The sequence below is a fragment of the Mustela putorius genome, unplaced genomic scaffold (assembly GCF_011764305.1).
Source record: "Mustela putorius furo isolate JIRA1106 unplaced genomic scaffold, ASM1176430v1.1 tig00003962_pilon_pilon_pilon, whole genome shotgun sequence".
NCBI classification, from domain to species: Eukaryota; Metazoa; Chordata; class Mammalia; order Carnivora; family Mustelidae; genus Mustela; species Mustela putorius.
In genome coordinates, this window is record NW_025422106.1 from 8,398,617 (window position 1) to 8,425,259 (window position 26,643).

Genomic DNA, 26,643 nt, shown 5'->3' on the forward strand with positions numbered 1-26,643 from the left:
GTCTTTTTAAGAAAAGAAATTAAAAATCTCTTACGATGATAGGCAGCCCTCCCGAGTGGAGAAAGTTACTTTAAAGAAAACAACTCAGTTGAATTTCTTTCTCAACGTTAATTCCCCTTTTGTGAATCAAAACATGACCCATGTATTTTCCAACATTAGACTTTGCCCAAGAAACTGCCTAAGTCAAAGACAGCTTGCTTGGAAAAGGAACCCGAGAGCAGCCTGGTTGGCATTCTTGTTTGCTCAGACACCAGCCATCTCCAGTGAGTCACCGGACGTGAATGTGGCATTCTCATCAAGCATTGGCAAAGATGTCTCTTTCAGAATCCCTGTTCCCAAATAGTTTTCTTCTTTCATGTAGAAAAGGCCTTAACCGTTTTAAGAAAATCTGAGCAGTAATTCTGTTATCCTGTTGATAGTACAGAACCCATTTGAATGGTGTCAGATCAACTAGAATCACAGAATTTTCCAAGTCTCGGGAATTTGGAAAAAGGAAGTGATGCTATTCTTCACAGAAACCTTCCAGTTCATTTGATGACCATATTTTCTGTAGCTTTTTGGCTCAGTTAGAACTGATGTTGGGGTTCTGGGTTCCCTGGTGTGAGCCACTTATTTTCTGGCTGTTCAGGGTTCAACGGTCCGTCATCAATTGTTCCACGCATGCCTGGTAGCAACTTACAAGGGAGACTTGGCAAAGGAATCTAAGACACATTTATTAAATGCTCTTTTCTATGGATGCACTGGGAAAGCCAGATGTACTCTTGATGAGGAACTTTCATTCCAATGAGAAGAAAGGAAAATAGAGCAAAACCACCCTCACTTCCTAGAAAGCATTGCAGAATAGGTGCCCTTTCACTGGTGAGTTGTCAGAGGCATGTTTGCCCGTGTAGGCATTTCTCCCTGTAATTTTTCTTACTTAAAAAAAAAAAAAGAAGAAGTACAAATCTCTAAAATTTCATTAGTTGCTAAGAGAGCAACTTTCAGGGTGTGTTCTAACCTATATGTAGAGGCCAAAGAGTTTCTGTTTCTTGATGTGAGAGCAATATATATTAATTTGCTGACAAACTAGTAAATTTTGCCCAAGGAGGAAGTAGTGATAAGGCAGTTGACACTCTGAAACTCTTATCTTGGCGGTTCACCATGTGAGAAACGCTTTTGGTAGTCTTATTTCAATATGGGACTTCTGACAATTGGGTTAAGTGATTTATTCACAAACTGTTTTAGAATTAAAAACAAGACTTCTCTCGTTGTATCTCACCCTACATAAATAAATCACCCTATTTAAAAATACTGTACTTTGATTTACTGATCCATATTAGATACCAAGGACTGTCTGTGACCATGAGTTTCAAATCAAATGGTGAATTCCATCACAATTCTTTAGTATTGAAGGTAGCTGATTTCCTGATCGGATAGCTGGTGACATTCTGCCACTCCTGACGATATGGCCTTCATGTTATCCTGTCTCCCCTCCTACCCCCTTTGGTTCTTCACTTCTCATATAGTCTTAATAATTATCCCCTTTTCCCAATAGATCTCCTTACATTGTAGTTAGTAACCTACTTTCTACCAAATCTGTTGCAGATATGTTCCCCTATATATAAATTGCCTTTCTGATTTTTTTCAAAGATTTTTCTTTAATGCAGGTGTTTTTGTGTTGTCAGATTTTTTTCTTTCTGCTTTCTCCTTTTTAATAATTTTTTAAAAGTCCATTCCTTGGGGTGCCTGGGTGGCTCAGTGGGTTGAGCCTCTGCCTTCGGCTCAGGTCATGATCTTGGGGTCCTGGGATGGAGCCCCGCATCAGGGTCTGTGCTCAACAGGGAGCCTGCTTCCCCCCTCTTTCTCTGCCTGCCTCTCTGCCTACTTGTGATCTTTCTCTCTCTCAAATAAATGAATAAAATCTTTAAAAAAATAAAAAAGTCCATTCCTTGCCAGATTTCAGATATATATTAACCTAGTTTTCAACTGTCCTGCCCTCGTGTCTGTCTTTAACCCATTTATGAAATTATTTTGTTTGGTATAAGGTATGAGATGGGGGGCTACACTTTATACTTTTTGTTTTCCCAAATAATTTGTTGTTGCCACTACTCATTGTGTTGTGGTATCTCCATTACCATAGATTAAACTATTGCATAATCTATGGTCTGTTGGGGCTATTTTTTTTTTAAAGACTTTATTTGTTTATTTGACAGAGAAAGATCACAAGTAGGCAGAGAGGCAGACACAGAGAGAGAGAGAGAAACAGGCCCCCCGCTGAGCAGAGAGCCCCATGCTGGGCTCTATCCCAGGACCTGAGATCATTGTTTTAGGGCTATTTTATCTTTCAGTTGCTTTGTCAATAAATATTTATTGGGTGTATGAGTGTTTTATCTAACCCTTTGGCCAGTACCAACTATTGAATAACTTTATTTATGCCTTAAATCTTTGAACCGTGTCCCACCCTGTTTGTTTCTTTGTTATTACTGTTGTTTTTCAAAATCTACATACCAGTTCTCACTGAATTCTTTTTCTTCCAAATGAACTTAAGATATTATTACCATGCTATCTAGATTAGAACTTAGAATTCTTGGTCATGTGATTCCAATGAATTAAAACTCTAAAAATTAAATTGAAAGGAATGTATTTGTTTGCAGCCATCTCTCTCTTAAACTCCAAGTTACAGTAAGCAGAGTTTACATTCTAATCAGGAAAGGAAGTTTGCAGTAGTGTAAATATTTCCTTGAGCACCTTTGTAATCAGAACTGGAGAAGTAGGAAAATAGATTTTTCTTTTATGTCAACCTTCACTAAACCAGTAAAGTGCTTGTTTAGGGTTAAATACATTTAACTGGATTTGAACTAATTAATATTTATATTGTGAACAAGTTGCATGGTAAAATTTATCAGATAGGTGTACCTGTGTATCTGTCTGATTAGGGACTTCTGTTTGTAGACAGAGATTGAAAATTGTTTCTTTGGTTTTCTTTGATGTTCAGAGTCAGAGCTCAATTTTGCACCTTTTGGAGAAAGAGGCAGGTGCAGGTAGAGAAGCTGACAGCTCTTGGGAGGGTTAATTAGAGCTAATTATAATTTGATTGGCCTGCTTTTCCTCCAGAAAGCTTAACCAAATCTTCCTTTGCAAAATGAGGATTTTGCTTTTTCAGACAAACTGAAGAAAATCTTTATTTCCTGGATTTACAAATGTCTATCATTTTACACACTTTACAAAGAAGTGTGTAATTCATAGAATTATGTAATTCATGGAAGCAGGAATGTGGAGGGTGGGAAAGGATGTTCACCATTATATAGTCCTTGAGAGCGTATATTAGCTTGCGATGAAAAACTGTACTTTGTAGGGAAATACAAACTAGTGTACATAATTATCTATGTAATGAAAAAACCAAGAAATAATAATTGTCAAACACAGTGAAGTGTAACTGTCCCTCATCCCACATAGTTTTAATGTAACCTCATTTGCTTGATAAATACTATGAAAGGACTTTCAAATTTATATATAAAAAGAATATAATGAAATGATTTACTTTTCATTAAGTCCTTTTCATAGCATGGTTTATGGTTATTATTGTAATTATTCAAATGAAATATAGTCCTACTAATAGTCTTATAAAATTGAAACATTTTATGAACTTTTCTATGAAAGCTTCTTTCCTAAGGTGGTTACTATATATGCAAAACAAAGTTGTCATTTTTACCGTCAGTCCAGTTGTATCTCATTTTTATGGTAAGTGGAGCACCTATGTTTATATTACATAGGGTTTTACTCTCAGTTTGTGTTCTAATTTGGGCAGTCAAGATTCTTTGGCTTTAGAAAGCTAGGCAGTAAAATACTTAACATTTTAATGACAGCTCAAGATAGGAGTAGGAGATACTAAGCATGTGATTAATGACAGACAACAGATACTATAAAAGATAAAAGTAAGAAAAAATCATTGTAAGCTGAAGTAGTCTGGCTACTCAGAGAAGGTAAAATCTGAAGTAGCTTTGAATGATAGACAAGAACCGAATGAAGAAAAAAGGGTAAAGTGGAGCAAAAAGTGTGCTGGAAAGTGTCCTCAAGGCAGGAGAATTCAGTGTAAGGAAATTTGTCAAGTCATGTAATTGGATGGTAATCATGTAAGAGGGTACTAAAGCTAGGAAGACAGATTTGGAACAAATAGTGGAAAGCCTTGAAGTATGGATATTGAGGATGTTATCTAAGGTTATCTTGGGTTGGTTACCTGAGCAGTATTTTAGGAAAATTGGTCCTTCAGAAGCATGCAGAATACGTGAAAGTGAAAAACACAGTAGGCAGGGTGATCATTTATGTGACTTTTCATAGTACCTAACATTGAGGTGATGAGAACGTGAATCAGTAATGCAGTGGCAAGAATGCAGATTAAGGAGTGGCTGCAAATACATCATAAATGAAGACTTCACAGTGCTTAGTAAGTGGTTAGGCTTGCAGGTGGGCTGGTGGGCTGGATGTATGCATGGAGGAAGGGCAAGGAAAGAGAGAGGAGAGAGCACATTTCAGAGGCCCATAGAAACTTCCATGAATTCATTTTCTTCCCCCAAGTGCATCCATGCTTACAGAATGAGTTGGGGATTCATTCGTGAATACCTGCAAATTACTTTGAGATGATCCATTGGGAGAAATAGTATACACGTTTTAATAAATCTGATACACAAGTTAAGGAACCTCTACATAACTTGCTTTTAAACACTTTTCCTTCAACAACCTTCTTCCTGCAATAACCCTTAATCTTTTCTCACAAGCTGTAGTGGGACCAGGACCAACAAGAGTTCTCCAGTGAGTGAATGTCGGAAGCTGATAAGAGAAGTATTCTTTCAGGCTTGGTAGCATAAGTTACATGATACCAAGACATATATCTCTTTGCAGTCTCTTTTTTTCTCCAGTTGGCCATTGACATTTTGAAAGATTTACTGATTAGCTTAAAAATTACAGAATTTCGAAGGTTACTGATATGGATGTACTAGCCTAATTACAAACATGCAACTGCTGTTAATGCTTTTTCCTTCTACTTTAGGGAGCCGTTACGACTCATAACTAGAGAAGAGAAGGTTTTACATAATTGTTGCTAACATTAAAAAGACCTGTGCACATTATGTTATTATGTTCCCAAACAACTTCTCTAAAGTTCAATAACTGGTATTACTAATTGATTGCCTCAGGAAAGCCCTTAATAAATTGTCTAGTCTAACTCTCTAATCACATAGGTGATTATGTCTATCTTTCAAAAGCAGTAAAGAGGAACCGTACCAAGAACTGTAATTGTTTCTTTAACCTTCCTGTGAGAGTTGATGTTATAAAATAGGCATTGTTATTTCCCATTATACAACTGAACAAACTGAGTTTCTTAGAGCATTAGAGAATTACACAGCCAGGAAAAAAAAAATCACAGATCAAAGATTCTGACCTAGGTGCAGCTCATTGTAACAGTCAGGTTTTCTCTTCTATGTCATGTTCCTTGTGGGGAAGAAATGCTGTATGTGGAAAAACACACAGCACATTGTCTTTTGTCTGAGCTTATACTGCCCTTTGTGTGAGTTGATAATACCCTTTGTCTCCTTTGTCAAAGGAGTGTTTGGTGTGATCCTTCCCGAAGATTCACTGTGAAATTGTAAGGTGGAAAAATCCTCATTTTACAATGAGACAGTATGAGTTGGAGGTATTTCCTCAGTGTCACCTAAAAAAAAAAAAAAAAAAAAAAAAAAGCCAAGTCAGAGATTGGACTTCATAACTCAAGATTCCCTTCCAGTCTCCATGCCCATTCTGCTCAGTATGAAAAAACGTAATGCTTGTGTTGCTTGTGTTGATTTTTCTGATTGCTGTTGCCTCTTTGTTTCTCTTTTATTTCCTAACTTTCTAAGCTGAATTAATCTTTACCTAATACAAAATAATTCAATGAACTGGCTGCAGCATCTACCCTGATGGGATTTAGGGCTCATGGTGAGGTACTCAGAAAATTCTGGCTCAATTGTTAATGACATGGGAGGCTTTACAGTAATTTATTAGAAGACGACCCAGGAGGAAAAGGAAAAAAATGGATTTATGTGATCCTGCATTGCTAAATACAGCACACTGCTGCTATCTCTTTTTTTCACTGCTTCCTCTAAAAGTCATCATTTCAATGCACTAATCTTTTAAACAGCCATTCAGTGGGAATTGGGCTAGAACTTTGCTAAGGGGTCACATTTACCAACCTGACAGTTATACATTGACGAAAGAAATAGCATGAATTTATTCAGCATCAAAACCTCTGCATCTTTTACCACCCAACCACATTTCACACTGTATTACCATCAGTGAACTATCATGGCTGTATAAATATTCCATCCAGATACTTCATTTAATTAACTAGCATTCTTTGAACAAAAATAAAAATGCTGTTTTTATAGAGGAATAAAAGCTGCTTGAAGTGAGCGTGAAGGAGATAAATCATCAAATTAGTTATTATTCATTGCAGCTATGGAGCATTCTCTGCCCCTCCTCTTTCTCTTCAGCAGCAGGATATTTTTTTTCTAGCTTGATTGAATGGAAAATGGGGAGTGGTGTAAGCAGCCTCGAAGATATTTTAGTGTATTGTCATGTCCACATCCTAAGCTCCTGTAGGGTTGGGCTGATATTGTCATCTATGAGTGTTTGTGTGTGTGTGTGTGTTTTTAAATCATTTTCTGAGTTTGAACAGACAGTATGGCTTTGTAGCCAAGAGCATGAACTTTGAGAGCGCACTGCCTGGGTTCAAAACCCAGTCCAGCCACTTTTTAGGTCTGTGATTCTGAGCAACTTCCTTGACCTTTCATGCTTTAGTCTTCCACCTATTAAATGGGTGTAAGAATAGACATGCCTCCCACAGCAGTGTATGGATTCGCTGAGCTGGTCTGTGTAAAACATGCAGAGTGGCACTGGCATCCATTTCCATCCTGTACGCACAGCCACAGCCTGATGTGGGTTGATCAAGCAGTGACACTCATGACGTGGTCACCTGGCCTGAACCAAATGATGTGGCTTGGTAAATATTCTGTTTCCCCAGGTATTTCTTCCTAACAGTACCCTTTGATGAGAAGACCACTGGGTTTAAAGATAAGGAAATCAAGTTCTTTGGGTTTTTTGCTGTTGTTTGTTCTGAGTAGAGTTGACACGCAATGTTACCTCCGTTTCAGGTGTACAGCCTAGTGATTCAACAACTACAGTTATGCCGTGCTCACCACAAGCATAGTTACTGTCTGTCACTAGGCAACACTGGTGTGATACCATTAATTCTGTTCCCCATGCTGTACCTTTTGTTCCTGGGACTGAAATCAAGCCCTTTGAATCAGGTGTAGGAGGCCGTGGGTCAGCCATACCTCTTCGTCCTGAGCCCTGCTGTCAGGTTTAGCTTTCTAAAGCACTCTGATCTCAAATCAATTTCTGCTCAAAAGTTCTTAAGATTTACCTGATACAAGCCCTTTTGGCGGTCATGCCATTTCTACCGAAGCCTGGCTCTTTCCCTTCTCCTCCGCCTTTTTTTTTTTCCCCATTGTTCTCCCAGGAAGCACCTACTCCAGTCAAAATCAGTCTAGTGCCATTTCTCAAATGTATCCCTTCTTGTCTTCTCTTCCTTTGTTCACATTGTTCTTTTTGTCTATCATGCCCTGCTCTGTTCTTCCACTTACGTAAGGCATACTTCATGTTCGGAACGGAACCAGGAAGAGGAAAGGATCCTTTATCCCCTTTGTATGTTTTTTTTAATCACATAATATGATGATCTAGATGCACTAGCTGCTGAGTAAATGTTGTTAGTGATGATGAAGTCTTCTGTTAGCTATACTTTCAAACTACATTTAGAATCTAACCACTTGATACCATCTCCAACACTGTCCCCCTTGTTCAAGCCATAGTTTTTACACCTGTCCCCTTCTCCCTGCTCCACCTTGGCCCACCTGCAGCTCTCTTGCGAGCAAACCCAAGAGCAAAACTAATCCCCTTATAATTTAAATCAGATCGTAATCATTTCTCTGCTCCAAACCCTCCAGTAACTTCCCATCTCACCCTGAGTAAAACCAAAGTTTTTATGATGGCCTACAAAGTCTCTTATGATCGGCCGTTCCACCCCAGCCTCATCCCTGACCTCACTCCTTGTGTCCTACGAGTCCCTCCTGCCTGTCTCTTATCACTCTCAACTTAATGCCACACTGGCTTCCTCACTGTTCTCTAAAGATGGAACAAACAATTCCATCTCAGGGCCTTTGCACAAACTATTCTCTTTGTCCCGTCCCCCCCCCCCACCCCCCAAAAAAGCTCCTTGGAAAACCTTCATGGCTCCATGCTTCGTGCGGGTCTCTGATTACATCTCTGATTACATATAATCTCAGGGAGATCTTCACTGATAATCCCTAATTTACTGTATATCTCCCCAAACTCTAATGTAAATTCAGGTCTGAAAAGGGCATGAGGGAGGACTTTTTGTCTATTTTGTTCGGTGCTCTCTCCTCAGTACCTGAAACAGAACCTGACACATAGCAAGTACTTAATAAACATTTATTGAATGTATGAGTGAAAAACTGACCCTTAAAAATATGTCCATGTTCTAACTCTCCCTTCATTTCAAATGCGTTTAGACTCAAAAGCAGGCATCCTGTAATAGCTCCAAGAAAATTAAAATAGCCATACTTGAATATTAGCCATGGCGATTGGAGCAGAAAGTTTCATTGTAGAAAAACGAGATTTCTGCACCAAGTAAAGGAAAATAAATGTTTTATAGTATAATAACTGCCATGCTAAATTATATTGGTGTCCATGGGGAGGGGACTATCGACCTAACACCAAAGCACATTTTGAAGGAGCACGTGTTTTTGGTCACCCCATCTTCTTCCTAAGGTGGAGAGTGTAACTAGTATATAGTTTTGTTTTATTTGTTTCATCATTTAGTAGCAAAGTAAAATGGTGAGAAGAGCACTAATGTTGGAGTTTGGCAGACCTGGATTTAAACTCTGGCACTGCTTTGTGTCCTTAGACAGGATATGTAACCTCTCTGAGCGTCTGTTTAATTATGTATAAAATCGTTTTTAATAATGACTCTCTCTGATATTATTCTAAAGGTTAAATGAGAAAAGACACATGAATCATCTAAGACATAACATGTCTAATAAATGTCTTGTGAGCATTGCACCCTATAGAAATAATAAGATGTTTTGCTACTGAATTCCACGTTTTGGCTTTTTGTTTGTTTGTTTTGAGAGAGAGAGAAGGGTTGCAAAATGGTGGTTTTGTTAAAGCATGGGGACAGGAACCGGGGGCAGAAAGAGCTTCTGCCCTGGGGTTGTGAGGCGTGTCTGATTATATACTTGGGAGTTGGGGGAGGTAAGGAAAAAGGAGGTTTCAAAAGGATTTTCATGTGTTGAGACTCAGGATACCAGAGGCCTTACCATTGTAAATCATAAGGGGGATGTAACAAACAGACTGATGTCTAGAAATAAGCTTTGGATCCTGGGCTTGGACCACAAGGAAGTCCACAACACCACAGATCTCTCAGCTATTTTTGAAGCTGCAAGACTCTTCCTAGAGCATCAGCACTACCACATACCGGAGTTCTGTGGAAGCCTACTCTTTGTGTCTGTTGAACCTGTTCTTAATTCTGTTCTCCAATTCTCTTCTACTTCCCTTATTTCCAAAATGTTATGCTAGGTGTGTGAAGTTGGGGATTCCATACTGAAAGCTATCCAAGAAATCGAGAGAGGAAAAGTGAATCAAGCATTTGCTCTACATAATAAGATAAAGTGGATACTAAGTTTTAAATTGAGATGTAAGGAGCATGTAGCTATTGATTGAGTTTGGGAATTATAACTTCCAGAGGACGTAAAAGATTTTGTTACACCTGTTTTGCCAAACTGTTTTTTAACATGGCATTTTTTTTTCCAACGGTCTGAATTTTGAAATCCTCAGGAAGCCAAAGCTGTGGTTGAAGAAACTAGAGCCCTGCGAAGTCGAATCCACCTTGCCGAGGCTGCACAGCGCCAGGCACACGGGATGGAAATGGACTACGAAGAAGTGATCCGTCTGTTAGAGGCTGAGGTCACAGATCTAAAGGCTCAGCTTGCTGATTATTCGGACCAAAATAAAGTAAGCAAAACCGTCCTCTCTTTTAGTTACCATGGTTTCCTTGCCGTTGTCATGTATCCTGTTTTCATTTCCTTTTCATCTGCACTTCTAAACTAGGTCAGTGTTTGTCTTCTGTTATTCAACGATAGGATGGTGTGTCCTGATGGGATGGGGGTGGAGGGCTCCTGCGAAGGTTGTGAGTGTCCCTTGATCCCTATAGCTTGGGGTTGAAATAGCATGTGCCCCAAACTGATTTGGGTCATTGGTCAACATTGTACAGCTCAGGCATAAAGTCCTGGAACTATTTAACATCTAATTGATGACATTGGTTTTCCCCTTTTGTTCCTAAACTTGCTAATTTGCCTGGTGGGGATGAGAGGAGAAGAGTCGAGGGATGGGTTTTGCTCTTTGATTAGAGCACTCGAGGAAGTGTGAATGTTAAATAATTTTTGCCCAGGGCCCAAGATAATTAACAGAAAGAAACGGAGTGTGAATTTAATAGGCTCCAATTTCAATAGCAAAATACCAAATACTGTTCAGAAAGCAATGTGATCTCTTTTTAATGTGATTTTTTTTAGTTTGTGATTTTCTTATAACATAATACATACTATATTCATTGAAAGGTCTTCAAAAACTGTAATAGACATTTATTTCACCGAGATAGAAAACGAAGTAAACTGAAATAGATGTTTTATAACTTTTAACAAGTTCACTTAGAGTAGGTATTTATATCTCTAATCCAGTACACTTTCAAGAAAACTTAAAGTGAATTTGAATACTTCGTGTTTCTTTATATGAATATAAAACAGGTAAATACCTTAAATATACCAAGTGGAAATGAAGCCACTTTTAGAAAAGTAAAATACGGGAGAAAATCAGAAATTTTCTTTGGTCCGCTCTATGAGTCACTATTACATTTCTCACATCTGCCCATTTAAACCAATTCCAAAAGATAGCTGATGTTCTTGTCACTCTTTGATAATACACAAGGCCAAAGGAAAATTGTATTACTTGAAAAGGCAGCTATACTTAAAAATATTACATATATTTATTATTTTGGGCCCAGTGTTTACATTCTGAAATCAGAGATACATGCTTATTTCATGTGAGTAACTTTAACATGATTCTGAAAATTCTGGGAATTATCACAATATCAAAAGTACTGTTTCTTTGCTGTGCTAAAGCTTCTTATCTTCATGAAGTCCCAAAAGTTCATTTTTGCTTTCGTTTCCCTTGCCTTTAGAGATGTGTCTTGAAGTTGCTGCAATACTGGGACGAGTACTGGGTGTTATACATAACTAATGAATTGTTAAACACTTTAAAAAGTTTTTTTAATTAAATTAATGAAATTTTTAAAAAGGATTAAAAACACATTTGAGAAGTACTGTTTTATATAAAACTCTATGTACTTTTGGAGGGATAATCAACAGTCTTTAAAAATACTCTCTAGGTAATATTCAAAGAGTTCTCATGAATTTATTCTTTTTTTTTTTTTTTTTTTTTTTTTTAACATAGGTTATTTGCAATTCTCTGTCCCAGCTCCTAGCTGAGACACATTTTTGTCCTAAGTTGTCTGGCAATATAATTAATTCAGGTTTTCTCTTTTTCAACATAATGGGGTCTCATGCCATTCTTCGTAACAGGATTCTAAGCTAAGCCCTTAACTTATCTCTGAAAAAAAAAAACCTTTTGTTTATTTTTATTTTTTTTTTTTTAAGATTTTATTTATTTATTTGTCAGAGAGAGAGAGAGAGAAAAAGAGAACACAAGCAGGGAGAACTGCAGTCAGAGGGAGAAGTAGGCTTTCCATTGAGCAGGAGACCAAATATGGTCCTGGGATCATGACCTGAGCCAAAGGCAGATACTTGACTAAGCCACCCAGGCATCTCTGTTTGTTTATTTTCCAAAGAAAAAACGATAGTTGAAAGCATCTCAACATTTCCCAAACTCAGTGCCAGTGGAGAAAGAGAAGGAATCATGTTTTGGTTGTTGTTTTTTTTTAATTATTTGAGATTGCTTTAAGAGACATGGACCAAGATATTACAGAACTCGGATTCAAAGATTCATTTTTAAGACACAGGTTCTTTTTGTAACAGTGTTTTTATTTTTCACCATAAGTTTTCCCTTATCTCATCCCTATACTTACTTAATTACCTTTTTTGTTTTTGTTTTTTCTGTTTACCTCCAGCTTAGGAAGTAAAACATTGCCAATACCTTTGAAGATCTATTGTCCCTCCCCAGTTGGCATTCCCCTCCCGCACCCTCAGAAGTAACTGCTTTTCTAGATGTAGTATTAACAACTTTCTCAATAATTTTACCACGTATCTTTATATCTCTTAACAATTAATGTTGTTGAGTCTTGCCTGTTCATCAACTTTATATAAATAGAAATGTTCTACATGTATTCTTCCTACTTGCTTTTTTCACTGAACCTCTTATTTTCGCAATTCATCTATTTGAAACTTATAGCCAGTTCATGTATTTTCATCACTTCTTTTTTTCATCACATTTTTGTACTCCCTTAATTGGAAATACTACAGTTATCTTGGTCCATTCTGTATTTGATGAACAGTCCATTTCTGTTTTCTTTATTATGAACGATGCTGCTAAAAATATTTTTGTACATAACATCATGCTCCGCATGCGTAACAGTTTGTCTTGGGTTCATATCTTCGAGTGAAACTGCTAGGTTGAACGATGATCGATGAACTTTACTGGGTAATGCCTAATTGCGTCTAAAAGCCTTCGGACCAATTTTTACTGCCACCCGTAGTGAATGAGAGATACCGTTCACCCCATACCCTTGCCGACACTTCGTTTTCATTTCCTTTTCATTTGTATCAAGCTGGGTAGGTGTGATAAGGAGATCTCATTGTGGTTTAATTTGGATTTCCCTGGTTACTAATGACTTGAAGCCACTGGCATACTGGGACCAGCTGGTGCTGGCTCACGGTCTGCGATTGTGGGTATCTCTTCTTAATGGCATATTGAGCGCTATCAGGTTGGTAGCTTGAAATCAGCCAGGAAAGAGGTATTTACACCCCCAGATGCTGTACACCAGGGCTTTTCCCCTGGCCCAGGTAGCCAGTTGAGCATATATTTATATACTTGTTAGACATTTATATTTCTTTGTGAAATGCCTCTTCGTTACTTTCAACCATTTTTTCCCCATTGGGTTATTCTTTTTGTATTAATATGTAGTGATTGTACATATATGTTCCAGTTCCTAACCCTATATTAAGTTATATGTTATTGAAGGCTTTTCTCAAATTTATGGCTTGCCTTTCCCCCAATGGTAAGATAAACATTGGTTTTCAGATAGTTGAACTTATCATCAGTGCTTTCCCTCCTGTCTTTTTAGAACGTCTTCCATTCCCAAAGATATCCTTTGATATTTGCCCCTCAAAGTTTTAAAGTTTGGGGGGCATCTGGGTGGCTCAGTCAGTGAAGTGTCTGCCTTCAGCTCAGGTCGTGATCTCAGGGTCCCGGGATTGAGCCCTTTGTCAGCTCCCTGCTCAGTGGGGAGTCTGCTCCTCCCTCTGCCCCTCCCGGCCCCCCACTCATGCACATGCTCTCTCTGTCTCTCTCTCTCTCTCTCTCTCAAATAAATAAAGAAAATCTTTTAAAAAATAAAAGTTTTAAAGTTTTGATCCTTCTGTCATTGGTTTTGTGGCATATGTGTGGGTGGGGATCCATTTTATTCTGACTTTATTCTAAATGAATGAACTATCCCAGCACCATTTATTCAAGTCTCTTGTTTCCTGATTGATCTGCAAATCCGCTCTGTCGCATATCAAGATTTCATGTGTGTCTGTCTTACTGAGGGCCCTTTGTTGTCTTTCTTTGGTTTATTTGTATGTTATTGTGCCAATAATACACTGTGTTGGTTATGATATCTTTTATAGTAAGTCTTGATTATCTGACTACCCTATCTAGTTCTTTTTCTTTAAAAGTATGTTGGTCGGGTGCCTGGGTGGCTCAGTGGGTTAAAGCCTCTGCCTTGGGCTGGGGTCATGATCCCAGGGTTCTGGGATCAAGCCCCGCATCGGGGCTCTCTGCTCAGCAAGGAGCCTGTTTCCCCCTCTCTCTGTCTCTGCCTGCCTCTCTGCCTACTTGTGATCTCTGTCAAATAAATAAATAAAACCTTTAAAAATAAATAAATAAATAAATAAATAAAAGTATGTTGGCTACATGACCCTTTGATCTCTTACATGTATTTTACACTTGGCTTATATATTCAATCAAAAGGGGAAAAAAAAGAAACTATTGGAACTTTTACTAAAAGTGCATTAAATATATAATTAATTAGGGGAAATTTATTTATGATTGAGTCTTTATTAATAAACACAGTGAGGCACAGAAAGGTTAATTGCATTGTGACCAGAGACTCTAGTCTATAGCATACTAACTCTAAAATTTATTGATGGCTGCTTCACGGTTTACTATGTGACCAGTGTTAACACATTTCAAAGTGAGCTTGAAAGGAATTCTGCAGTTTTTTGATGTATCATTTTCTATAGTCTACTAGATTGGGGTCATTAACTGTAGAGTTTAGTTCTTCTCTAATCATTTTAATTTCCTTGTCAGAGAAATGCATTAAAATCTCCATTTTTAAAAAATTTATATATTTTGAAGTAATATTTTTAGCAACAGACAAGCTTAGAATTACATTATCATTCTTTATGGAATGTTGTGACTCTTCAATTTAGCAATCTTTTTTCCCCCCAATATTTATTTTTGATTGATATTAAAATAGTTACAGCAGTTTTCTTTTGGTATTCACCTGTGTGTGTTTTCCTTTCTTTTACTTCTAATTTTGCAGTGTCCTTATGTTTCAATTGTGTGTGTGTGGAAAACAACATATATCTGAATTTTTTCCTCATCTTACTGATTTTTGACCGTTAGTTGAAAAAATCTTTCCATTTATACTCTTTTGTTTGCTAACGAACTTGACTTCATTTCTACCCTCTTTTAAGTTATGCATTTTATGTGTCCTGAGTTTTTCTGATTATTTTTTTAGTTGTCATCTTTTACCTGTTCGCTTTTTGTTTTGTTTTGTTTTAAAGATTTATTTATTTATTTGACAGACAGAAATCACAAGTAGGCAGAGAGGCAGGCAGAGAGAGAGGAGGAAGTAGGCTCCCTGCTGAGCAGAGAGCCCCATGCAGGGCTCGATCCCAGGACCCTGGAACCATGACCTGAGCCGAAGGCAGAGGCTTTAACCCACTGAGCCACCCAGGCGTCCCTGTTCATTTTTTTTTTCAATTGGTTCAGATTTCTCCTGTTTTCCCAATTCCCATTCCATTTATTTCCTTCCACTAGGCCAGAAGGTATGCGCTCCGTTTCTAAGTTTTAATGATTATCTTAGAAATGTTAACATTCTGTTTTAACATAAACTATAAAAACTAATCACTAGCTTTCACCTTTTTCTAAATATTATGAGCACTTTAAAACATAAATCCTATCATCCCTTCCTACTTAATTTCTATTTTTGTCAGCATTTTAGTTCTTTCTTGACTTTTAACACCATAAATTAGACACTATTACAGTCCATTTTGTGCTGTCACCCTTTATTTAAATAGATGCCCATGTTTACCATTTTTTATGTTTAGCATTCTTTTTGCATCTCAGACCTTCTTGCTAAAATTATTTCCATCCTGAAGTACATGTTTTAGAACTGTGTTTAATGAGGATCTGTTGGTAACAAATTCTCTTCAGTTTTGTCGGTCTGAAAACATCTTTATTGAACTCTTGCTCTTGAAGTACATTTTTGCTACATTTAAAGTAAGTTGGCATTTAATTTCTTTCAGTGTTTTTATTCCATGGTTGCAGTATCAGCAGTCAATCTGTTATTTGTTTACAGTCTGTTGTTTCTTTCTAGATGATTTTCAAATCTTTTTATCTTCAGTATTCAGCAGTTTGACTATGAGTCATGTATTGACTTATTTTTATTTATGTTGTTTGAGATTCACTGAGGAATCTGGACTGAGGAACAGTGTCTTTTGTTATTTCTGAAAAACCCCAAATTATACTGAGCAGTTTCTCCTTCATTCTTTCTGAACCTTCATGTGTAATTCAGATGGGGTGTATGCTAGAACTTCATCTAGTTATATTTTCCTTGCTTCTCCTTCTTTTATATTTTCCATTTTTATTTTTCTGGTACATTATAAGAACCTTCTTTGGCTCTGCCTTCCAGTTTACCCATTCTCTTTTCAACTATATCTAATTGAATATTAAACCCATAAATGATCTTTTAATTTTGATTATATTTTTATTTTTAAGAATCATTATTTTATGTTCTACCGATCTATTTTTATAATTTCCTTTCCCTTTGTTATGTTTTAAATTCCTCCATATTTTTTAAGACATTAAACATTTTAGTCTGTATCCGATCATTACAGTATCAGTTGTCTTTATGTGTCTGTAACTGATTTCCTTCAGCTGGCTTTTATTCATGGTAGCTTATCTCCTGAGGTCATGTTCTTTTGACACATTATATGTACACATTCTTTGGGATCTGAGTTTAGAAAATATCCCTCCACGGAAGTTTTGTGTTTGCTTCTACCAGTCTGGGACTATTTAAACTAAAATTTAAGCTTACAAATTTACAGTTTACATGGGTAATACAAATTATGACCTCAAACCTTCATGAGTGGGGGCTTATGATTAGAAGTTATAGGGGAGACTTTTTTTAACCCACTTGCCAGAAGCAAAATCAAAATCATATATTTACTTCTATAAGGTTTGTTTCTTTCCAGTTTACCCATTAAAGTTCTCTCATTTGCCATCTGTGCCTGAAGGTGTACCCTCAGAACAATTTATGCTGCACTGCATGCTTACTCTAATGACTTGAGTTCACCCAGCATTGTTGTTGTTTGTCTTCATGGAATTCCTTTACTGTCCTTGGGATTCCTTTACTTCCTTGCCAGCTCAGCTTTACATTGGACATATTATGTTAAATATATATGTATATCTTCAGCGATTTTCGTTGTACCACATTGGTAGCAATTTCTGTCAGCAGTTGGCAAGGCATATTGTAAAAAACAAGACAAACAAAAAAACCTGATAAACTTAATTTAAATGTATTTTACTGTAAGAATCAACAAAGTCATCTACAGCTTATCTCATAAAATTTGCAGCATCCCTGTGCAGTTTAACTTCTAAATATGCAATTAGTTAAATGTCTCCCCAGATCAGAAGATAAATACAGTGAGAGAAAATAAATAATATGGTAATGTTGGTATCAGTTAGTAAAAACTGAAAATAGGAGCCACTGATGTAAAAATCAAAGAAATGAGTAAAACCTTCTTTTTAATACCTCTGTCCAGGAAAGTGTTCAGGAGTTAAAAAAGAGAATTACAGTACTCGACTGCCAATTGCGAAAATCAGAAATGGCTCGAAAAACTTTTGAGGCATCCACTGAAAAGCTTCTTCATTTTGTAGAGGTAAACTTTCCCATTATATTACTTTATGTCCATTTTTAAGATATCTGTAGATAACTGACATATAGACAAGTGTCCTAGTGTTTGGTGGCTATTGAAACATTCCCTGCCTCAAAATAATGATGCTAACCTATAGTCAGTTTTAAAATTGCATAGATAATGAAAAGACCAGCTAACCAATAGATTGTTAAGAGAAATAATTGATAGGATAGCATGATCCCAAATATACACTATGTTTTAATGAACACTTTCTCAAAACTCTTAATACTATGTAAATGTTATTTGATAAATATTTACCCTATAAAGAAATGTTTCCATAGTTATTACACATCCATGTCAATGTAATTGATTTTTCCCACATGTAATAGAAATACCTTTTAATTAATTGGGAGTGGGAAGGGGGGGAGGTTATAAATATTAGTTAAATAAGAAAAGACATCCTAAAAATATCAAACTTAAAATCTCCTTTACTGTCTTGTTTGTCTCTAGACTATTCAAGAATTATTTTCTGATAATACTTCTCCTTTATCAAATTTAAGGTAAGAATATTTAAGTGTTTTCTGTAGAGTATGATTACGTTTTTCATTTGGTAATTGTGATTAAAATACTAAAATCTCTTAAATAATCTTAAGACTCCTGCTGGATACTGTTTTTTTCATGTTTTGTGGAAATAGATACAAGGACATGTTGTTTTGAGCCCATCTCTGTAAAAAAAATTCTGGAGGGATTTAGCCAGTCATTATAACCTAGAACTTGAAAATTGAGGTAGGAATCACCTATATTGTTTTTGTCAGGAATTCTGTAAAAATGGGATTACCTTGAAGTTCTGTAAGCATCCTGTGTATGAATAAAAATTACTTGAAAGGTCAGTCTCAAGCCCGCAGATCAGTTGTTATGGCAAACAGAATTTTATAAAACATGTTCATACAGTCAGTTTCTTTCATTTTCAACATTCAGTAGACACAAATAAAAGGAATACATTTGGAGGATACACCTTGGGTTTGTTATTATTCACAGTTTGTTTCCAATTTAAAGTTTCTTACTAAGAGCTACAAACTTACTAATAAGATTTATGTATTTCATACTGCAAGTTTATGGTCATTTTGATACATAATGAAAGATAGACAAAAGAAAGTTTCCTGTTTATACATTTTCAAAGCAAGTTTTTCCCTCATCTTATAATAGCTGCCACTAGCAATGTATTTCTACTTCTAGCAATAAAGGCTTGCAGAAACAGGAAAACTCTGCCCTTAGCTATAAAAACAGAAGTTTAATAAATGAAGTTGATGGGGCACATGGGTGGCTCAATGGGTTAAAGCCTCTGCCTTCGGCTCAGGTCATGATTCCAGGGTCCTGTTACTGAGCCCCGCATCGGACTCTCTGCTCGGCAGGGAGCCTGCTTCCTTCCTCTCTCTCTGCCTGCCTCTCTGCCTACTTGTGATCTCTGTCTGCCAAATAAATAAATAAAATCTTTTTTTAAATAAATAAATAAAGTTGAATCATTGTATTCTTATTATATTTTAGGGTTTCACATGGCATTTTTTTTTTTACTTTAGAAAAATGTCTATGGTAGTATTCTTTTAAAAATATTTTATTATTGAAATATAGTTGACATACAATATATATTAGTTTCAGGTGTACAGCATAATAATTTGATTATTCCATATGTTATGCGATAATAGTACATTTTTTTTTTAAAGATTTTATTTATTAATTTGACAGAGAGAAATCACAAGTAGACAGAGAGGCAGCCAGAGAGAGAGAGAGGGAAGCAGGCTCTCTGCTGAGCAGAGAGCCCGATGCGGGACTCGATCCCAGGACTCTGAGATCATGACCTGAGCAGAAGGCAGCAGCCCAACCCACTGAGCCACCCAGGCGCCCCAATAGTACATTTTTAAATTCATTTTATTGTAATGCCTTATTCTAATGAAAAATCTGACATTTTATTGCTATCCATGCTGCTAATGATGTAAGATAATTATGTGAATTTCATGATAATTATTTTCAGTAAGAATTTAAAATACTTAGCAAGCAGATTCCCCTTGTGTGTTTAGGTATATCCCCCATCCCAAGCGTCAAGTCTCATGACCTTAAATAATATTTCAGAAGTTTTGGCATTAAATATGAAGGTTAAAAATGACTACTTAAAAGCCAAAGCCTGGGCGCCTGGGTGGCTCAGTGGGTTAAAGCCTCTGCCTTCGGCTCAGGTCATGTGATTCCAGGGTCCTGTTACTGAGCCCTGCATCTCTGCTCAGCAGGGAGCCTGCTTCCTTCCTCTCTCTCTGCCTGCCTCTCTGCCTCCTTGTGATCTCTGTCAAATAAATAAATAAATCTTTAAAAGCTAGAGCCTACCCTTGCCTTAAACTGGTTCAAGAAAAAAGGGTAACCTTAAAAAACATTAAGCAAATTTTCACCACATCTTGGAAACTTAAACTCTAGAAAAATGTGATTCAGTCTTTTTTTTTTTTTTTAAAGATTTTATTTATTTCTTTTAGAGAGAGCACGAACAGGGGGAGCGACAGGGCTCAGGTAGAAACAGGCTACCCGCTGAGCAGGGAGCCCCATGTGGGTCTCGATCCCAGGACCCCGAGATCATGACCTGAGCCAAAGGCAGATTAACCTAACCAACTGAACCCCCAGGCGTCCCATGGCTCAGTCTTTTTAATATACTCTATCTTCTGTTTAATGCTTCATTTGAATTTTTACAAAACTAAAGACTACATCATGTTAGCGTAACATAAGAACTCACAAAATAAGCCCAACAAATGATTTATTCCTCCTTATTATGAGGTCAATCTAATTCTTTAAATATGTCTTTCTTACATAATAAAGAACTGAAAACAAATGTTTTGTGATTACTTCATTTTATAACACTATTCCCAGAAGTACAAATATTTTTATACATAAGAATTCAGATTAAGTCAAAATGGATGTTATTTATTGAATGATAAGTTCAACTTTATGTTACTGCCCTCACAGTGAAAGAAGAGCCATGTTAGCTTCTCAGACTTCTCTTACACCACTGGGAAGGAATGGACGTAACATCCCAGCAATGCTAGCTCTTGAATCTAAGGAACTCGTTAAATCTGTTCGGGCCATACTTGACATGGATTGTAAGTTTTCTGCAATTTTTCACTTTCTTTTTTCTTTTTTTTTTTTTTTTAGTAATTTATTTAACAGAACAAAAAGAAATTTTAAGCTTGACAGTTTAATTTTGTTAAATGTGTTGGTTTGCCTACAGTAAAATTAATAGCTAATTGATAAAAAAACAATCTTAATACACTAATTGTAGGGGGAGAATATTTATTTAAAGTGCCTAAAATGGCTTCCAAGAGAAGATAGCTGATTACCTCTACTTCCATCCAAAGTCTTTTTGAAGTGGGAGAATGAACAGAAAAATAAATCCACGGCAGCACTGGAAACCTGAAAGATTAGAACCCACATTGAGGAATTTTTGAATAATATGCAACAGATAGGATAAAATTGAAGGTACAGCCCAGCTGAGCAAAAGACCCCAAAACACAATAAAGATGAACAACAAAACTGCTGAAACAGTGAGTTAAGTAGAACCATGAAAAAACTTCCAGATCACAGGCAGGGAAAACTAGGAGCAGACCCTTGGGCAGTCGGCAGGGTAATTAATTAAAGGGCTGTGGAATAGCTGAACCAGTTCCCTCCTCATCAGAGCTGCTGGCTCAGGCATTTACTCCTAAGCCAGGGCCAAGAGAATACCTTTCTTAAAAGAACTGCATGATCTGTCACTGGACACCCCCAGAGTCAGCACTGGGCCAGAAAGAGAAGCAGGGCAACTGGCTAAGTAACTTCCCACAACCCAGCACACAGGGGGATCCCTGGGGGGAGCTTACATGATTGGACGGTGCCATCCTTCCCTCCTCCTGCCTCCCAGCGCTTCTGGCTCTTCGTGGATTTGGTCTCCGTTTTTATCTGTTGGTTCTTAGGTCTGTTCCCTTGATGTCAGTCTGTCTGCTGGTTGGCCTCTCCCATTCCACGATCCCTGTTTGCCACTCTTAATCTTCCCTATGCTGGGGAACATATAAAAATATAAGTGTGGAGAGGCACAGATGAAATTCTTTGTTAACAAAGTATCCAAGTTTTGAGTAAAGTCCTAGGTAGCAAATGGTTTGGCTTCCTTTTTAAAGACCCTTTGGGGGTAATTTTTAACTTCAAAACTATGTCACATAAAGAGGTTTGAAAGACATGCCTCTAATAGTAAAAATAGACATTTTTAAGTGAGGGTGGGAACAGTGGAGGGAAACACCTGCACACACACAGACACAGCCCAGCGGACACTGCGATCATCAGTTTTAATTACCTCGCTAACATTAACCTTTACATTTGTCAAACATGATTATTCAAAGAAAATATTTGAAATTCAGCAGAACTTCTTTGGAAGAAAAGTGAAAAATTCCATCTGCACTTTTTATCTGTCATAAGATTGTACCAAGTCTGCTGTTTAAACTAGCCAATAGTTTCTGCATTGAAATGTAGAAATATAATTGCTAATATTGGCATATATTCCCAGTCCTTTTATAATTTTTATGACTTGTCTTTTTATGTTTGATAATTCAGATAAACTCAGCTCGTTTTTCTTTTTCTTTATGCAGTAGGTTTTTTCTGTATGTAATGAAAAGCAGAAAATCACTACCATGAGGTAGATAATTCAACTGCAGTCTCTAATCTCATTTCCTTTGGTGTGACTGTCTGCTTATCTCAAGTAACAATTTGGAATTTTCTCTTGAGTAATTACCTCTACTTTCTTCTTAGCATAAGTACACTCTGGGATGTTATACGATGGGATTTCCTCAGAAATGAGAATCAGATTTCTTGGGTATTCTAGCTTAAAACCAGTCCCTGGGGAATATGTAGGAGATAATTCTGAACCTTTTTTTGGATGATGGCCTCCACTGAAATCTCACAGAAGCCCTGTTCCCAGACATGTGCAATCACACACATTTGCATCCTTCTTCGGCGTGTGCATAAGCCCCGACTTAAGATGTAGGATCTTAATGTAGAGAACACTAATGCTTCCTATAGCCTTGCAAACCTGGCCCTTCAGCTCTCTTCAGGGTGCCTTTAGCAATGGAGAAGGATGGGGCTCCTGGAGGCAGCCCAGAGGACCAATCTGAACCCACGTAAACAGTGCTCTGCAGAAGCCCTGCAGATCCCCAGAGGTGCCCCAGGGATCATCCCAGTTAGCCAGCCAACTCCAATGGGCAAATGACTTCATCTCTGGTTCTCTCTGACCATGTGAAAGGTGGAGCTCACAATATCTGAAGTGACAGGATTGGGGCATCAAGTGAGATACTTGGGAAGTGGCTAAACAAGCACCCGGTAGTAGAAGATATTCCACAAGTGACATCATTGCTGCTGGTGCTGCTAATGCTGGCACCACATTCTTACTATTATTTAAAGCAGCTCATTTAAATGAGCTTTCTCCTCTGTGCAGAGTATTAAGTAATTATTGTCTACATCTTTTTTTTAAATTTTTTATTTATTTGTTTGGCAGACAGAGATCACAAGTAGGCAGAGAGGCAGGCAGAGAGAGAGGAAGGAAGCAGGCTCCCTGCTGAGCAGAGAGCCCGATGCAGGCCTCGATCCCAGGACCCCGGGATCATGACCTGAGCCGAAGGCAGAGGCTTTAACCCACTGAGCCACCCAGGCATCCAGTAATTATTGTCTAAATCTTCTCTTAGTTTGGAGCCATTTGAAAATAGAGTAGATGAGAGCTTTTCTTAGTATATAACATTTAATGTTACTTTCAACTTTGAGTTAGAATGTAACCATCACAGGAAACCGTGGTTAAGTGTCTGAATCAGCAGCTTATCTTTCAGTTGTTTATTGCTAACTATAACAAAACTTAGGTGTGTTCCATTATACTGCCTCCACTGAAATGTTATATAGACAAATAGGCATTTTTCATTTGGTATTGGAACCCTCCATCAATATTTACATAGTCAGTATTGTAATGTGTTAGTGTAATCTTTATTTGAAAGAGCTACTTGTTTTGAACTGCAGTCTTCGGCTGACATCTAGATTGACAAAATAATCCTGTAACAAAAGCAGGAAGAAGCAGTTCTTTTTTCTTTTTTTTTTTTTTTTTTAAGATTTTATTTATTTATTTGACAGAGAGGGAACAAGCAGGGGGAGTAGCAGAGGGAGAAGTAGAAGCCTGCAGAGCAGGGAGCCCAGTGTGGGGCTCTATTCCAGGACCCTGGGATCCTGACCTGAGCTGAAAGCAGACGCTTAGCAATGGAGCCACACAGGTGCCCCTGCAGGTCTGTTTTTAAAATGCGTAATAAAATAATACCTGGCCAGATATTCCATAGGAGATCTTTAATAAGAACTTATTGACTTCCTGATAAATTGGCAGCCAATCCCAGGCATCTAAGTTCCTTCAAAATTCCCAAAGAAATGATAAATATAGTATAAAAATCTTCAAAAGCAATAGTCATACAGGCAAATCCCAAAAAGTTTTCGATAAGGCAGGTAGGACCACATACAGTGAAAACACGAACCACAAACTTGTTAGCCCCCTGCTGAACAATAGTGGTGATTGTGGGAGTAACTGGAGGTCACTGCGGCAGGTCAGTCCTTAATGCATTCTGATTTGAAGGGGTAATGAATAAAGCCAATGACTGGCGAGGCGGTAACTGGGCTGTTTTTCTTCTTTTATCTTGGTGAGTCAGTGGCATTTTTGAAATCCTCACGATTCACAGATTCTGTGTCAAGCAGAAGGCCAACTGGGCCTTAGTCCGTTGGCAGTGTAGACATACTTGACATCTGACATGCACTGGGGCACATAGGAAAGGGAGCCCGAGACAGTGGCTTCTGTACCAGATGCCACAGGGCTCTTGACAGCCACCTCTGGTCCTGGCTCACCTCTCACTCCCCTCAGATTGCTGCATCATCCTTCTACTCACAACAGGAGGGCACGCTGGCCAGCTCCCTGCCAGAGCTGCGAGAGGGTAACACCAACAACAACTTGGTTGAATGTCAGTGCAGCCACAGGGTCCACACATCCTTTCAAAGGTCAAAAACCAATTCTGAGTAGAGAATCCTCTAAATTCAAGCTTTTATAAAGAGAAATACATCACACACACACATATACACATGCATGTGTGTGGGTTTTTTTATGTTTATGCATTTATTTTGTGTGTGTGTATATATATATGTATACACTTTTCATTCAAGATCTTTTAAACAAATATATATATATATCCATAAGCATACCAGTATATGATCCTGAAAAAGTCCACAGTATTAAAGCAAGAAAATAGAGCTGTCAGGATTCAGAAGACACTACCATCTACCAAGATGGCAGAGTGATCTCATGCCAAAACCTCCCCATTCTGCTCCTACACTTAGAAATGACATTTAAAATTATGTTTGTGTATTTAAAAGATGAAAACCAAGAAATGTGCGTCTCTCTGCACCAAGAACAGAGGGTAAAACTGTAATGATAAGTGAGCCCTTAAGCTTCAGAGATTCACGGGATTGAGATGAGCAGCTGGAGCCAAGGTTTCTACACCCACGAGGACCCAAGTGATGCCTGAGCAAAGGAAGCAGGGAGCAGGAATCTTCCTGTGGAGAATGCACTTTCTTAGGTTATATATTAGGCATTAAAAAAAAAAAATCCATCCAATTTAGGAGCCATCTGGACCTGCCACTAATTAAAGTTGAAAGTAAATATTCTCATCCACTACAGGTGGGAATATAACTTGGCACAACATCCCTGGGAATCAGTTTTGCAGTATGTATCAAGAGCTTTTAAAATATCTATTTGAAAAGTGTTTTTGAAAGTTGAAATAATATTTTAGTGGTCATGTATTTTAACCCAATAATCCCACCTATTGGTATTTTGCAAAGAAAATAATGAGTGATGTGCATAAAAATACATAGATAATTATTTGCATCACAGCCATTTCTTTTAATGGCAGAAATAAAGATGTTCAACTGTTATAAATTGGTTGAATAATCCTGTAATTTTCACTCAGCCAGTTGAAAACAAAGGTGAAGTTTACCCCTACCAAACAATGACCAGGTGATTATATAGATTTGTCTGTGGAACCTTCCCCCATCAATTCAGGTGTTCCTGTCTGAAACTGACAGTATTTTAGCTTTTAAAATAAGAATGTCAGTAATAGCTGCTTTTTGTCTTTAAATTCTGATGCTAATTGGAAGTTATTTAGGCAGATGGGAAAACGTTTTATGAGAAAAAGGGGAAATGTTGTACTGCACATTTGAAGGACTTTATAATAGTTTTTTTTTTCTTCCTTTTAGAAGTCAGACTTGATACAGCATTTCTCATTGTACTTAGTCTAGGTCTCAAACTATCATCACTGCTTCTCTTATTTCCCCCCACACATATTTTTATTAACTAACATGAGTTTATCAAAGGAAAAGCTATAGATTTTTTTGTGAAAGTCAGCTATCCTGTTTAGAATGGGCATTATAGTATTTCCTTCTTCATAAAGTTATCATTGCTCTCTCTATATATATATATCGTTTTTCTCCTAGAATTGGGACAGATTGTTCCAAGCATAAGGGGGTAGTTTATGTGACTCTAATGTCATTTCACCTGTTTTTGTAGTGAGTTGAACCTGTTCTCTAGTGGTTTGATCATTCAGAGCTAGATAATACCTGTTGTAAATACTGGTGTTGTCACACCATTCAAGGAAAACCATGAACTCACATATTCTCTTGTATTGTTGCAATTTGAAAGTAGGTCACTGCTGTGATGTTCCATTAAGAAAATATATTGAATGTAATCTCGGGTGATCTCTGGAAAGGAAACTGTGCTTGGGTTATTTAATTTTGCTTTACATGAGCAAATTATTGTTCGCTTCAAAAAAAAATAAGTAATTTCTTTCCTGGTACAGTTTTATTGCCAGGGTGTTAAAAAAAAAAAAAAGTGAGAGAGAAATACCTCATGTAAGAAAAGGTAGCCGTTTAGATTTATTACTTCATTCCTTCATGAACTATATTGAGTCTCTGCAATCAGCCTGACCCTGACCTAGGCAGTGGGGTACTAGCTTACAAAGTCCTTGCTGTTAAGCTGCTTAGGTCCATTGTAAGGGTGGAATTGGACAAACAAGTTAGC

At 37.4% G+C, this 26,643-nt stretch overlaps 1 protein-coding gene across 3 annotated transcripts in view; it reads left to right on the forward strand.

The window, feature by feature from the left end:
- STXBP4 (syntaxin binding protein 4) overlaps positions 1-26,643 on the forward strand; it is a 165,576-nt gene that overhangs the window by 76,203 nt on the left and 62,730 nt on the right. For all 3 annotated transcript variants that reach the window (XM_004747367.3, XM_013053675.2, XM_004747368.3), the window contains exons 13-16: positions 9,925-10,101; positions 17,409-17,525; positions 18,012-18,061; positions 20,502-20,635. In XM_004747367.3, the coding sequence (XP_004747424.1) occupies positions 9,925-10,101; positions 17,409-17,525; positions 18,012-18,061; positions 20,502-20,635 (478 nt within the window). The remainder of the gene's footprint in view (positions 1-9,924; positions 10,102-17,408; positions 17,526-18,011; positions 18,062-20,501; positions 20,636-26,643) is intronic.